The 17176-nt window shown below is 38.9% G+C and overlaps 1 protein-coding gene across 1 annotated transcript; it reads right to left on the bottom strand.

The window, feature by feature from the left end:
• Window positions 1-14852: 14852 nt before the first annotated feature.
• On the bottom strand, window positions 14853-15323 carry LOC124895913. Its single transcript, XM_047406458.1, has one exon. The coding sequence runs from the start codon at window positions 15321-15323 to the stop codon at window positions 14853-14855; it is 471 nt and encodes a 156-aa protein (XP_047262414.1).
• Between the last annotated feature and the right edge of the window lie 1853 nt (window positions 15324-17176).

Below are 17176 nucleotides of genomic sequence, written 5' to 3'. Positions count from 1 at the left end.
TTAGTCAATAGGGAAGCTATAGTAAAAAAAACTTTCCACAAACCTCCCATAATAACCAGCTAAACCCAAGAAGCTCCAAAAATTAATTGGAGTCGTGGGTCTAGGACACTTCTTGACCACTGCAACCTTCTGCAGATCCACCATGATCCATTCACTAAAAATGATATGACCTAGAAAAGTGACAACGTTCAATCAGAATTCATATTTCAAAAACATGGCATACAACTGCCACTTCTTCAAGGTCTGTAATATAATGCAAAAATAATTTGCATGATCCACCCCACTGTTAGAATACACTAGAATATCATTTATGAAAACAATGATGAACAGATCTAGAAACTGATGGAAGACCCTATTCATCAAATCCATGAATGCCGCCGAGCATTGGTCAACCCGAAAGACATAACCAAAAACTCAAAAAGCCCATACCGAGTATGAAAAGAAGTCTTAGAGATATCCTCCTCCCTAATCTGTAACTGATGATACCAGATAAAAGATTGATAATGCTCAAATTACACTCTTAAATGGGTGTAAGCGATCATTGTCAATATAATAACCCAACTTAGGTTGGGGTCGAATCCACAAGGAGTGAAAGCATAGAATTCAAACTCAAGAGTATTAATAGTGTACTAAAAGATGACCCGTAGTATAAATAAAGCAAGCATAAATGTAAAATGGAGGATTTAGTTTGAATATGTTTATAAATGGCAACTACTTCAATTTTAGTGCACTAGCTTGCCGTTGAAGAATGCTAAGAGTGAATTCAATTGAGAATAAGCCTTGGGGTTACACAATTATAGGTGTAGGATCATGCACGGGTATTTGGACATTTATTCAACTTTTAGCTAAAAGTCATGGGTAGGCTAGATGTCAATGTATTGGGGTCAATCTTTCAATTACAACACCAAATTTCACAAATGGGTTCTTTCAAACATCTCACAAGTGTGACAATTTCCCACATCTATTGCCTCAATTGACATCCTTATGTCTAAGAGATATCATTAAATAAAATGAATCAAGTTATTGGTTGCATTTATTCCTCACCCTTGTCCTCTCCCTTGTCCTCTCTTTCAAGAATGACATGGGTTCTAGGGTGGTTGGAGTTTGCAATCCCCAACTCTTTATTAATTCATGAAATAAATGCAACACTCATCACAACTAACTAATTAGAAAAATAATTATCTAAAACCTATGCACTACCACTACCTAAGCAAGCATAACCCTAAGATTGAAAATTAGCTACTCATAGATAAAAAATGATAAGAATATACCAAAGTTATTATTAACTTTATCCATGAGAGATAGAGACAATGTAATTCCACACTTGGGGTTTAAATAATTCTTGAAAGGAAAATCACTACATGTATTTTTCAATTAAGCTTAGTACAAAATTCTCAAAAGATGAAAAGATAGATGCTAAAAGAGAAGAGAGAAGCTAAGAGCTAAAAAGGAGGCTACCTTCCAAAGGGTGAAAACTAGGTCTTGAAAGATGAGTTAAAAGCCTCATTTTAAACTCCACTCTACATTTGATGGCAATTACAAAACTGCCACCTTATTATTGATTTACTTGAGCAGATTCAAAGCGGATGAAGAGCAGACAGAGAGCAGATGGCTAGTAGCTCCAAAGAAGATGTGAAGCGGATGCGAAGTGGATGACTCATTTCCTTCACAATTGGCCTCTTGATGCTTGAATGACTTGCCACATCTTCTCTTTTTACTTTTACCTACATAAATGAGCATTACGTAAGAGAGTACCATCAAATCAATGGAAAAGCATGATAATTTAGGCATAAAAGGTGCTAGCAAGTCGTCAAATTGATGACTTATCAACCCCCCAAACTTAAACTATTGCTTGTCCTCAAGCAACCAAGAATAATTCAATGAGATAGGGTTTTTAACTCAATCCACCTAGAAGAAAGCTATACTAAAGGAATAGGCTACAAAACTCTACAACACTTTCTACATATGTCATGGTAACAGGTAAACCAAAACTTTTCAATAAGCACATATTTATGAAGCAAGGATGCAATTTTGTATCAAATGAATTTTCCGAATCACAAAACATCTTAAGATAAGACACAAAATCATCAAATATTGTCTCAATCTTCACAATGCAGCTTACTTCACTCATTTACCCAAATCGATAGTTAAACATAACCCTCTACCTAAAAGTACCGATACCGATCACATGCAAGAGTTTGCTCCACACACCAAAGATATTTAAATTCTCAAGGGAGATCAAATAAATAAAGAATTCACACTCACTCTCACAAAGAAATTTAAGTACATTAATAGAACCATAGGCTTCCCTTTGTGTTTTTCGCTACTAATGTAGACTTATTTAGTTTGGAATCACCAAGGTCTTGCAGGTCAAGATGAAAGTTTAAGGTGCGGGAAGGAATACATATGGATCAAGTGACTAAAGGACCTCCTTCAATGCAATCGTTCAATCCTTTCTACCGTTAAAATTTTTAAACCACCCACCTTATTCTTTTTCAAATCATTTCCTATATTTTCCCTACTATTTGTTTAGCATTTACCAAACTATTCAAAGCCACCATTTTCTTTCTTTCACTTCTTTGACTTTTTCAAGAGATTTTTTAACTATAAGCCTTTCTTAGCCCCTCACTCATTCAATTTTTCTTTTTTTCAAGTTCTATAGGCTAGGCTATTCAATTTTATCATCAAGCATATCTCTTGTATTTTAAGCACATGTATCGACAGCCTTACATACACCTTTCTTATCTTTTCTTTGATCATCTTTCCCCAAATACACAACCTCCTAAACTTAGGCTTTTGCCTATAATCCATTATCTAGAATCATGCAACACATCAAAGGAGGTCAGGTGCTAAAAGAAAGGTTTACAAAAGGGTTTAGGTGTTTTAGCATGACTATCATTACAATAAGAAAGAACAAAGGGCAAAAAGGTTCAGATAGGTTTACTAAGGAACAATGTTAAGGTGGGAATTTGGCAATGTGATGGGTCAAAGAGGGCCTCGGGTCATCCTCCAAACCAAGATTGCCCTGAATTTTGCTTTGAATACACTCGGGGATAAGAATTTTTCAAAAATCTCACTATTCATGGCATAGTACTCATAGAGCAAAAAGTTAGTCTCCCAACCAATTTGAGCAATTTAAGCTTCATAAGATACTCCGAGTCAACGACTCATTCTTGTAAAGAGAGAGCCAAAATTGAGTTTAATGGTCTCACCCAAAAGAAAACTTAAGACATCCTTGATCTTACACCTATATTTTTTGGTTTTTTCTCAAAAATATTTTATTCCTTGCCAATGACATTTTGGAAGTATTTTCAAATTTTTGCTTCTTCCTAGTTAACCAAAATCACTAGATAGTTCACCTAAGGATGTCGCCTCGCCATCCCTCATGGGTGGATTATCACTTGGTTTGACAAAGAAACTAAACTAAGCTAAAAATTAAGATAAAAAAAAAGAGAATAAAAATTTGCTCCTTAGGAAAGAACCGAGTTTCAAAGAAAACCCTTAGAGTTTATTAGACACGTATATACAAAAGGTGACAAGAGTAATGCGCACAGTCGATACCACATTTAAATTAAGTGCATGACACAAATTCAAAAACAAAAAGACAATATTTGACATCATTATTAAAATGCCTAACATGGGAGCATTCAAAACAATGTCAATAATAATAAAATAAAAACTAAATGCCATAAACATCAAAAGTAATAAAATAGAATGTCTCCACAATCTATCAAACCACATGCCATAAACTGAGACAATAGGTATCGACTATCGAATGACTCATAACAATAACCCACCTACCACTAAAAATATTGCATTATCCCCTATGAAAAAGTAAAAGAGAGTAGAGGAGGGTAAAGACTCCATGTAGCGCACTAGGCGCTTAGATCCCTATGGGTAAATAATCTCCTTGTCTTAATGAGAGCGTCGTCAGACTGGGCTCCTTTTATCGAATTTGCTATGAAAGGTGACTCATCATCACGTCGAGTGCTAGAACTAGCCCCAACCATTCGTGCATGCTCCTCATCCCTGGATAACTGCATGGTGAGCTCAACCTGTCGAGCCTTAAGAGCCCCTCTATAAGATCAACCTCGACCTTATCATCAATTTCCTTATGAACCTCTCCAAACAAATCATTAAATGGAAGCACTGGGCCTGAAGTCTTTGGTGAAAAAGCAATCTTCGCCTCATCAAGACCGAAGGAGGGCTATCCGTAGTGAATCTCCACCCGTAAACTATCAAGGTCTGCCCACACAGATGCCACACCCTCACAATCTCCTCTCTTCTCAAGCGTGGTCACCCTCTGCTCTAACTTTGCTACATGGGCACGAAGAGGTGCTATAGCAGCCTAAATAAATCGGGAAATATCCGCCACCAATCGGGTAAGAGTGGATTTATTTTCCAAAGTCATGGAAGCAACCTTGGCAAACGTCACTGTAGAAGACCATGCCGATTGTGTGGACCGATTTAGTGGTGCAATGCTTTATGATGGAGGAGTATCGACAGAATCCTGATGGGTCTCAGTATCAAGTGTAGAATCTGGAGAAATCTCCACCCCCTCTGAGCTCGAAAATCCTTCCGCACCCGAGTTTACCAAACCCAAAGCTTTCCTTTTTAAGCCTGTAGGGTTATCCTTATCCTTACACTGTGTGATGTAAATGAAGCCGGTGCATATAACCCGATAATTAATCTTAGAGAGTAGCGGTACTTTGAAGTTAATACACAGCAAGGATATGAGTGTCGAAAAGGGAAATAAAGTACCCAGATGCTTTGCCCTAAACTTAATCATCTCCGCTATCAACTCTCCCGAGTTGATAGCAATTTTTTCGATGATGCAGCCGACAACGATGGCCTTATTAGCTGCAACATCTTGGATATTTCTTGAGGGAAGTAGATGGTTACCCACAAATCCAAGCCAATGTTTGGCTTGAACCGAAAGATCTCTCCTCTTAATTTGACCCATACCATTAGACCATGGAGGAAGACCCTTAGAAATCCCCTAGCAATTCGTGGATAACTCTGACGTCTGCAAAATATCAACCTCTTCCACTGCACTACGGAATCTAAGTCACAAGCAAAATAAATCTCATTGATATTCGAGGCTGTGCAAGGGACTTCCACTCCTCGAACCAATACACTCTCGAGGCAAGGTTGTGCGGTAATGTACATTTTATATTCTATATTTTTGTTCATTGTTCCTAACAACATAGGAAGCATAGAACCCTCGAACAATCACCAAAAAATAACATAATGGGTGAGAAGAGGTATTCATATCTGTAAAGAGTTCCCAACCCCGTTCTTCAATTTCGACAATAATTTTGGGGAAATAGGTCTCCACTTATTTCATGCTAAAGATCTTCTTGGGATTGAACCCCTAAGTAGTTACCCACTCATCATATAACTCGTTCACACCTTCTACACCAAACCAAATTTGATTCATTTCCTTTCCTGCCTCCCGTGCACGATCATTGATAGCTTGGACATTTAGGACTTTCAGAGTATCTTTGGAGACCAGTGCTTTACCCCTTCCAAACATAAATTTTGCCTTGCCTTTATCTGATCATTACCCTTTCTAGTTTCTAGTGACAAGTTTTTCCTTGGAGACATACCTATGAGAAAGAAACAAAACAAAAACCAAAACAAAAGACAAAAGGTAAACCATGTTTTTGGAATTTTGCAAGTTAAGAAAGAAAATAAAGACAAGAAAAGAAAATAGGATGCAAGGTAACTCATCACTAGAGTCCATGGGTTTCATTTATTGCAAAACTTAATCATTTAGGTACGACATTGTCTCACATTCTTCACATTTGTCAAAACTAGCTCATAGGGTATCCATGACCTCCAATAAAAATAAGAATGACCAATACCCTTAAGAATGATGTCATCCAATCTATCATAGGGCAATGCCTAACATTTATGTTTGCCGATTAGGCTTAGTGACTAATAAGAACCATGGACGTCATATTTGTCGCTCAACCAATAACTACCAACTATTTTATTATTAGGTTCAGTTGGGCTCAAAACGACGCATAAAAAATAACCACATCATGCCCTAAGGAAAGTCACATTGGCCATTACAAGCATACAACACACTCCTCTCTTATTGTCATTTCAACAAACACTTAGCGGGTATGCCAACCAAGAACATAGAGAAAGAGAATAAGAGCACAAGAGAGAAAGCTCATCTCACCACATCATCTCCAAACATATTCAAGGTGTTCATACTATCGTACTTGAGCCACCCACCACACAAAATAAGTAAGAAAGGCTTTAATGAACATTTATCAAGCACATGGTGAACTAGCATCATTTAAGAGAGTATCATGAATCAACCTAGTGAAACAAGGTACCTATGTCAATCTAATTATTCCAAAAAATATTAATCACCCCAATAAGCTCACAAAAACCAACTTTAAATGACCAACTATCATAAGGAATCAAGTATTATGCCCATTCCTTAAGAGAGAATTCTCGAGTTAATTCATGAGAGAGCATACCTTTCTTGATTTAAGAGAGGAGAAAAATTAAAGCACAAATCCAAAAGAATTATTAACTTTTTGTTATCTCAATTATTGGTAGAGAAAGAGAGTATGTTGAGTTTGAGAGAAAAGGAACGTTGGAAAGGGGCTGTAACTAAAAAATTAGAAGATTGGACTGTTTTGGTGCTGTTTTAAGTGTTTAAAAATATTTTGGGCCGACCGGGTCAGGTCAGCCAACAAAACCGACCCATTTTTAAAACATCACTGGATTTTTAAGAGAATTGTGCGCCAACTGCTGTAAATCTATGACTGTACTGCTGAAGCAGTTCCAGCGCATACTTGGACAGTATGTACTAGCCCACTTGCGACCAATATGCACCTGGCCTTTGATTGAACTGCTGCAGCAGGTCTAGCATAGGATCAGGTAGTAACCTTCAGCTGTGCTTGCATTCAAGTGCGTCCAAGATGCGATGGACCTGCGCCTGGACTGCTTGAGTAGTTCTAGCGTAGGTTGGGATAGATTCCAAGCTTAAGAACTACTGCTGCTGCATCCCATTTGCAGCTGAGTTGAGCCTGGACTGCTTGAACAAGTCCAATGCTAGTCATGGCAGTGTAGCTGCTTTTCCTTGGCCTAAAACTTGGCCCCATCTGTATCCCACATGCCATTAACCTGTCGCTGACCTGCTCAAGTAGGTACAGCAGAGGTTGTTCCAGCTTTGCCCATGAATTTTGGAACAACATTCTTGGTTCGGAGCTCACTTTTGAGCCTCCGAATCTACCTTCTCATACCCTAATTCCGTGATATTACCTGTATCAATCAAAACTAAGATAAAATTAATATTAAAAACATTAAAAAATAAAAAATAAATCTTGGGTTGCCTCTAAAGAGGCGTCGTATTTATAGTCGTGCCACGACTTCATTTATTCATCATTTTGGATCTTTGAAGCGAAACGACTCAACCTTAGTCGGTCCAATTCCACCCACATAATAGTGCTTCAATCGTTGGCCATTCACCATAAATTTTTACTTCTCGTGATCTTCCAACTTAATAGGTCCACTCGGGTAAACATTTTAGATCACGAACGGGCTTGACCACTTCAATCTAAGCTTTCCCATGAAAAGTTTCAATCTTAAATTGAAGAGGAGGACATCATCACCTACATGAAAGTCTCGTTTTAGGATTTTTGCATCATGCCACCTTTTCATCTTCTCTTTGTACAACACAAAACTTTCATATGCGTTGAGTCGAAACTCGTCCAACTCATGAAGTTAATTTACTCTTGATTTTGATGCGTCCTCCCAATCCATATTCAACTTCTTCAAAGCGCATAAAGCCTTATGTTCTAAATCGACGGGTAAGTGACAAGCCTTCCCAAGCACCAATTGGTGGGGGGAAATACGGATAGGAGTTTTATAGGCCGTTATATATGCCCAAAGAGCATCATTTGGGGATGGTAAGGAATAACAACCTTATGCTTGATTTCAAAATTATTCAAAATTCTCACCATTCATGGCATCATACTCATAGAGCAAAAATTTAGTCTCCCAACCAATTTGAGAAATTTAAGCTTCATAAGTTACTCCGATTCAATGACTCATTCTTGTAAAGATAGATCCAAAAATTGAGTTGAACAAAAGATAACTCAAGACATCCTTGATCTAACACCTATATTTTTGGTTTTTTCCCAAAAACATTTTATTTCTTGCCAATGACATTTTGGAAGTATTTTCAAAATTTTGCTTCTTCCTAGTTAACCAAAATGACTAGATAGTTCACCTAAGGATGTCGCCTCACCATCCTTCATAGGTGAATTATCACTCAGTTTGACAAAGAAACTAAACTAAACTAAAAATAAAGATCAAAAGGAAGAGAAAATAAAAATTTTCTCCTTAGGAAAGAACCGAGTTTCGAAGAAAGCCCTTGGAGTTTATTAGACACATATATACAAAAGGTGACAAGATCAATGCGCACAGTCGGATACCACATTTAAATTAAGCGCATGACACAAATTCAAAAACAAAACAACAATATTTGACATCATTATCAAAATGCTTGACACGGGCCCATCCAAAGCAATGTCAATAATAATAAAATAAAAACAAAATGCCATAAACATCAAAAGTAATAAAATAGAATATGTCTCCACAATCTATCAAACCACATGCCATAAACTGAGACAGTAGGTACCAACTATTGAATGAATCATAACAATACCCCACCCCCCACTAAAAATATTGCATTGTCCCCAATGCAAAAGTAAAAGAGAGTAGAAGTTGTGGCATACTAGGCACTCGAATCCCTGTTGGTGAATAATCTCACTGTCTCAATGGGAGCCTCGTCAGACTGGGATCTTCTCATTGAATTTTCTATGAAAGGTGACTCATCATCATGTCGAGTGCTAGAACTAGCCCAAACCATTCGTGCATGCTCCTCATCCCTAGATAACTGCATGGTGAGGTCAACCTGTCGAGCCTCAGGAGCCCCTCTATAAGATCAACCTCGACCTCATCATTAATGTCCTCATGACCCTCTCCAAAGAAATCATCAAATAAAAGCACTGGGCCTGAAGTCTTCAGTGGAAAAGTAATCTCCGTCTCATCAAGACCAAAGGAGGGCGGTCCGGAGTGAATCTCCGCCCGTAAACTATCAAGGTCTTCCCACATAAATGCCACCCCCTCACAATCTCCCCCGCCTCAAGCGTGGTCACCCTATGCTCTAACTTTGCTACAGGGAACTAAGCAGCCTGAATAAATTGGGGAATATCCTCCACCAATCGGGTAAGAGTGGACTTGTTTTCCAAAGTTATGGATGCAACCTTGGTAAACGTCACCATAAAGGACCATGCCGATTGTGTGGACCTAGGCGGTGGTGCTGTGCTTGATGATGGAGGAGTATCGGCAGAATCCTGATGGGTATCACTATCAAGTGTAGAATCCAAAGGAATCTCTACCCCCTATGAGCTCGGGAATCCTTCCGCACCCGAGTCTACCAAAACCAAAGCTTTTCTTTTTAAGCTCGTAGGGTTATCCTCATCCTTACACTATGTGATGTCAATGCATCAGTACATACAACTCGATAATCAACCTTAAAGAGTTGCGAGACTTTAAACTTAAGACAAAGCATGGATATGAGTGCCGAAAAGGGCAATAAAGTACCCAATTTCTTTGACCTAAACTGAATCATCTCCGCTATCAACTCTCTTGGATTGATAGCAATTTTATCCATGATGCACCCGACAATGATGAACTTATCAACCGTGATATCTTGGTCATTTCTTGAGGGAAGTAGATGGTTACCCACAAATCCAAGCCAATATTTGGCTTGAACTGAAAGATTTCTCCTCTTGATTTGACCCACTCCATTAGCCCATGGAGGAAGACCCTTAGAAATCATCCTAGCAAGCCATGGATAACTCTGACATCCGCCATATATCAACCTCTTGGACTGTACTGCAAAATCTAAGTCACAAGCAAAATAGATCTCATTGATCTCTGAGGCCGTGTAAGGGACTTCCACTCTTCGAACCAATAAAATCTCGAGGCAAGGTTGTGCGGCAATTGACATTTTATATTTTATATTTTTGTTCATTGTGCCTAACAACATAGGAAGCATAAAACTCCCAAACAATAGCTGGAAAATAGCATAATGGATAAGAAAAAGGCATCATATTTATGAAGAGTTCCTAACCCCGTTCTTTAATTTCGGCATGATTTCGGGGAAATGGGTGTCCACTCCTTTCATGCTAAAGATCTTCTCAGGATTGAACCCCCGAGTAGTTACCCACTCATCATATAACTTCTTCACACCTTCTACACCAAACCAAATTTGATTTGCTTTCTTTTCTACCTCCCGTGCACGATCATTTATAGCTTGGACATTTGGGACTTTCAGTGTATCTTTGGAGATCGGTGCTTTACCCCTACCAAACGTAGTTTTTACCTTGCTTTTAGCCGAGGCATTCCCCTTTCTAGTTTCTCATGGCAAGTTTTTCCATGGAGACATACCTATGAGAAAGAAACAAAATGAAAACCAAAACAAAAGACAAAAGGTAAAACATGTTTTTTTAATTTTGCAAGTTAAGAAAGAAAATAAAGACAAGAAAAGAAAATAGGATGCAAAGTAACTCATCACTAGAGTCCATGGGTTTTATTTATTATAACACTTAATCATTTAGGCACAACATTGTCTCAAATTCTTCACATTTGTCAAAACTAGCTCACAGGGCATCCATGACCTCCAATGGAAACAAGAGTGACCAATACCCTCATAGGGCAATGCCAAACATTCATGTTTCCCGATTACGCTTAGTGACCAACAATAACCATGGACGTCGTATTTCTCACTCAACCAATAACTACCAAATATTTCATTATTAGGTTCAATTGGACTCAAAATGATGCATGAAAAATGACCACATCATGCCCTAAGGAAAGTCACATTGGCCATTACAAGCATACAACACATTTCTCTCTTAGTCATTTCAACAAACACTTAGTAGGCATGCCAACCAAGAACTTGGAGAAAGAGAATAAGAGCACAAGAGAGAAAGTTTATCTCACCACATCATCTCCAAACATATTCAAGGTGTTCATACTATCGTACTTGAGCCACCCACCTCACAAAATAAGCAAGAAAGGGTTTAATGGACATTTATCAAGCACATAGTGCACTAGCATCATTTAAGAGAGTATCATGAATCAAACTAGTGAAACAAGGCACCTATGTCAATCTAATTATTCCAAAAAGTATTAATCACCCCAATAAGCTCACAAAAACCTACTTCAAATGACCAACAATCATTAGGAATCAAGTATTATGCCCATCCCTTAAGAGAGAATTCTAGAGTGAAGTCATGAGAGAGCATACCTTTCTTGATTTAAGAGAGGAGAAAAATTGAAGCACAAGTCCAAAAGAATTATTAAAACTTGGCTCCATCTGTGTCCAACATGCCATTAACCTATGGCTGACTTGCTCAAGCAGGTGTAGCACAGGTTGTTCCAGCTTAGCCCATGAATTTTAGAACAACATTCTTGGTTCATAGCTCACTTTTGAGCATCCGATTCTACTTTCTCGCACCCAATTCCGTCATATTCCCTATATCAATCAAAACTAAGCTAAAATTAATATTAACAACATTAAAAAAATCATAAATAAATCTTGGGTTGCCTCCCAAGAAGCGCCGTAGTTATAGTCGTGGCACGACTTCATTTACTTATCATTTTGGATCTTTGAAACGAAACAACTCAACCTTAGTTGCTCCAGATCCACCCACATAATAGTGATTCATTCGTTGGCCATTCACCACAAATTTCTACTTCTCGTGATCTTCCAACTCAATAGCTCCACTTGGGTAAACATTTGAGATCACGAACGGGCCCGACCACTTTGATCTAAGCTTTCCTGTGAAAAGTTTCAAGCTTGAATTGAAGAGGAGGACATCATCACCACATGAAACTCTTTCTTTAGGATTTTTGCATCTTGCCACCTCTTCATCTTCTCTTTGTACAACATAGAATTTTCATATGCTTTGAGTCGAAACTCGTCCAACTCATGAAGTTAATTTACTCTCGATTTTGAAGCATCCTCCCAAGCCATATTCAACTTTTTTATAGCCCAAGAAGCCTTATGTTCTAACTTGACGGGTAAGTGACAAGCCTTCCCAAACACCAATTGGTTGGGAAAAATACCGATAGGAGTTTTATAGGCCGTTATATATCCCTAAAGAGCATCATCGAGTTGCCTTTCCCAATTCGTATGACCAACATTCACGATTTTCTCAAGGATGGACTTGATTTCACGATTCGAGACTTCAACTTGGCCATTAGTTTGGGGATGATAAGGAGTAGAAACCTTATGCTTCACCCCATGCTTATCAAGCAAAGAACTGAAGACCTGATTACAAAACTGAGAGCCGCCATCACTAATAATTGCCCTTGGAGTCCCGAACCTTGTAAAGATGTACTTCAAGAAAAAGGTGACACTCTTGCCTTCGTTGTTTGATAAAGAAATGGCTTCCACCCACTTTGAGACATAATCGACGGCTACCAAGATATATTTATTACCATATGAGCTCACAAAGGGACCCATGAAGTCGATCCCCCACTCATCAAATAGTTCAACCTCAAGATTGGGTTTAAGAGGCATCTCATGGTTCCTCGAAACACCACCTTGCATTTGACACTGAGGACACATTTTGACCAACTCATAGGCATATCTATGAAGGGTAGGCCAATAGGATCCACTTTGAAGAACCTTAGCGGCTGTTCGGATCCCACCTTGATGACCACCGAATGGAAAGGAGGGGCACGCCTTAAGAATATCTATCATTTCCTCCTCCATGGCACACCTACGGATCACACCATCCGCACACTCCCTAAACAAGAATGGTTCATCCCAAAAATACTTTTTCACATCAAATAGGAACCGCTTCTTTTGATAATGATTTAACTAATCGGGAAGCACGACGTTCACATTATTGTTTGAAATAGTCCGCATACCAAGGTGTAGTGCTCCCCGAAAGTGACATGACTAGCTTATCGGGGAAGGTGTCATCAATATCAATCTCACCCCACTTCTCATGATTAGATTCAAGGCGGGAAAGGTGGTTGGATACTTTATTCTCACACCCCTTTTGATCCTTCACTTCAAAATCAAACTCTTGCAAGAGCAATATCCACCTAATCAATTGAGGTTTCAACTCTTTATTTTCCATGAGATATCAAAGAGCGGTGTGGTGTGTGTGCACAACGACTTTCGTGCCCAACAAATAGGCCCGACCTTTTCAAACGCATACACCACCGCTAACAACTCTTGTTCCGTAACCGTATAGTTACGTTGAGCATTATTCAATATCTTGCTTGCATAGTAAATTGGGTGGAACAACTTCTATTTTCTTTGGAAAAAAACCGCACCTAGAGCAACACCACTTTCATCACACATTAATTCAAAGGGCGATGACCAATCCGGGGCTACTATGATAGGAGCCGACACAAGGAGTTCCTTGAGACAATTGAAAGCTTTTACACAATCACCATCAAACTCAAATTTTGCCTCCTTTTCAAGAAGCTTGCACGAAGGGTGAGCAATCTTCGAAAAATCTTTAATAAAGCATCGATAGAACCCAGCACAACCAATAAATCTTCTAACGCCTATCACGGAGATCGGTGGAGGTAACTTAGCGATCACCTCAACTTTTGCTTGATCCACTTGGATGCCCTTTCTTGAAATTTTGTGGCATAGAACAATGCCTTCTTTGACCATGAAATGACATTTTTCCCAATTCAAAACAAGATTAGTCTCCATACATTGTTCAAGGACTTTACTTAAGTGAGTGAGGCAAGAATCAAATGAATCACCAACCACGGAGAAGTCATCTATGAAAACCTCTATTGTATCCTCTACCATATCGGTAAAAATAGACAACATGCATCATTGGAACGTGGCTGGCATGTTGCATAACCCAAAGGGCATGCGCTTGAAAGAAAATGTGCCATAGGGACAAGTGAAAGTGTTTTTTTTTTGTCTTCTAGGGCGATACAAATTTGATTGTACCCCGAGTAACCATAAAGAAAGCAATACCATCCTTTTCTGGCTAGCCTATCTAACATTTGATCCATGAATAGCATGGGAAAGTGGTCTTTCTCGATCCATGAGTTCAATTTACGATAATCCATACATACTCTCCAACCCGTGGCTGGGCGCATAGGTACAAGATCATTATTCTCATTTAGGACCACCATCATGCCGCCCTTCTTAGGAACACATTGAACCGGACTCACCCACGTGCTATTTGAAATTGGGTAGATAACTCTCTTATCAAGCATTTAATAATTCCCTTCTTGACCACCTCTTGCATCGATTGATTTAGTTACCTTTGGTATTCCACACTAGGAACATGATTAACATTTAGCTTGATTTTATGAGAACAAATTCTGGGAGGAATGCCTATAATGTCTGTGATAGTCCATCCGATAGCACGAATAAACTTTTTCACAATTAATTTCAAGGCATCCACTTGACAAGGTTCAAGATCACTCGTAAGAATGATTGGCAATGTATTATATTCACCCAAGAAAACATATTTGAGATGGTATGGTAACGACTTAAGTTCGAGTTGAGGTGGTTCAATAATAGACGGCTTGGTGGGTGGACTCTCACGATTTTTCAAATCAAGATCCAATTTGACTGGGTTCTTGGTGTATGATCCAAGACCCGTCAATGAAGCTACCACCTCATCATATTATTCAACCACCTCACTTCTTAAGTTCCACAATACACCCACCAAGGGGTCATTTATAAGATCCATTTCGGTGTTGTTAGCGACCTCATCATCAACCACGACAATCACTGAAATAACTTGCAAGTCCATAGGTTACTTCATGGACTTACACACATTGAAGGATACTTCTTTATTGTTCACCCAAAATTTCATCTCCCCATATTCCACATCCACTAAGGCCCTTACGGTAGATAAGAATGGTCTACCAATAATGACTGGGACCTCATGATCAACCTCACAATCGAGAATCATGAAGTCGGATAGAAAGATAAACCGGTCAACTCTTACCAATATATCATACAACACACCAACGGGCTTTTTGATTAAACGATCAGCCATTAGAAGCCTCATAGTGGTAGGCTTAGGAGCACCTAAGCCTAACTTTCGAAACACAGCGAATGGAATCAAATTAATACTTGCCACAAGATCACACAATTCTTTTTTAAATTTGTAGACCCCGATAGTGCAAGGAATAGTTAATGGACCCGAACCTTCTTTCTTCACCATTGTGCTAGAAATTATAGCACTACAATTGTGGGTTACCACAATTGTTTCAAAATCCATGACTCGCTTCTTTGTAACCAAGTCCTTCATAAATTTAGCATACCCGGGCATGTCATGTGAGGCTTCTAGAAAAGGAATATTCACCGATAAATTGCTAAACTTCGCAAGAAACTTCTTGAACTTGGTATTATCATCCTTCTTCTTGAGCGTTTATAGGAATAGGGGAGGAATTTTGATTTGTGGCGATGGAACAATTGGATTTTCATCCACTTTTGAAATATCATCATCAATCACCTTCAGATTTTTCTCACTCTCAACCTTTTCTTGAACTACCGTTGGCCGTTCGACACTTGTCTCATTATGCTTTGGATCATTATCAATTGATTCTTCTAGCCACTTTCTCTTTGCATTGGCTTGTTTTGCATTTGCCTTTTCATTGGGGTCTTCACCAAGACCAACAACATCTTTACCAAGAGTCCGATCACTCCTAGTGACCATATCCATGATATGAGCATCATTTTTAGGATTGACTATCGTGTCACTAGGTAATCCACCCTTTGGTCTTGCATTAAGTTGTGCCGAGATTTGGCCTAATTGAGTTTCAAGTTGCTTGATAGAGGCTGAGTGAGATGTCACAGTTTGACTTAGTTGTGAGAAGTAAACTTTTATTTCTCTCACCATCTTATCAGTCCCCTCAACACTCATTAGAATCCAAGCAAGGGTATCTTTATTCTTGAGCTTATCCGGGTCAGTGGAACTTGACTCTTTATCCTTTGACCAATCATGTAGAGGTACGTACCAATCATAATCTCTCTCCTTATCTCTACAATCCCGATCTCTATCACTCTAATCTCTATCATGATCTCTTTTCTTCCAACCTTGATTCCCATTTTGCCTTTGATAGGTAGGGCGGAAACCCCCTGTCATTTCTTTATCAAGGGACTCTGTTTCCTCATCATCATAAGATTTAGCACTCTTAGAAGCAACGGCATTAACCGTCTTAGGAGGGGCTCCCATCACATGCTTGGTAAGAAGATCAAGTTGCGCCATCACTTTAGCCATATTTGCATCTCTTTCTTCATCCTTTTTCTTTTGCTCTTGACTAAAAAAATATGCGGAGAGAACTCCCATGACCACCTCGGTATCTCTTGTGTGCCACCCTCTACTTTGCTTGGTCACTTGATCTAATAAAGTTGATGCAATATCATATGATAATCTAACAAGGGAACCCCTGACCGCATTGTTGGCTACCGTTTTGTTCAATTGATCCAATGCCCTATAGAAAATTTGAAGGAGCATTTTATCCAGAACCTTATGATTTGGACATTGCATTAACTTGTTGAATCATTGCCGAGCCTCATATAATGGTTTGCCATTAAGTTAGCGAAAGTTGATGATTTCATCCCTTAGTTGCAACATCCGAGAAGGGGGGAAGTATCTTTCCAAGAATGCCTTCATGAGTCCAACCCATGAAGCGATAGACCCTGCAGGCAAAGACCACAACCATAAAACTGCTTCTCCCGTTAAAGAGAATGGAAAAAGACACACGTGGATCGACTATTGAGATATGTAGGGTATGTCAAATAGAGAACACACCTTAATAAAATTTGTCAAGTGTAAATTAGCATCCTCATGTGCTTGACCTCCAAATAACCCTTTCATTTGAAGTAAGTGAATCATCACACTAGTAACATGAAATACTCCATTTCATTTTGTCGGTGGAATACGAATAGCACAAGCTCAACCCGCACCACCGAGGTGATCCTCATCCTCATGATACCCATCAATCGACCCGGTATGACTACCATGTTGACTCATAGTATCGTGTATACTATTATGCACACCTGAGAAAGAACAAAAATACCAAATAATGTTAAATAAAACACTACGGCTAACCCAAAGTAACTAAAAAT

The sequence above is a fragment of the Capsicum annuum genome, chromosome 2 (assembly GCF_002878395.1).
Source record: "Capsicum annuum cultivar UCD-10X-F1 chromosome 2, UCD10Xv1.1, whole genome shotgun sequence".
Lineage (NCBI taxonomy): Eukaryota > Viridiplantae > Streptophyta > Magnoliopsida > Solanales > Solanaceae > Capsicum > Capsicum annuum.
This window is presented reverse-complemented; position numbering and strand designations above follow the sequence as displayed.

Bases quoted from the DNA above. Each gene is read 5' to 3' on its own strand.
- LOC124895913 (XM_047406458.1), bottom strand. From the start codon at position 15,323: ATGGATTTTGAAACAATTGTGGTAACCCACAATTGTAGTGCTATAATT.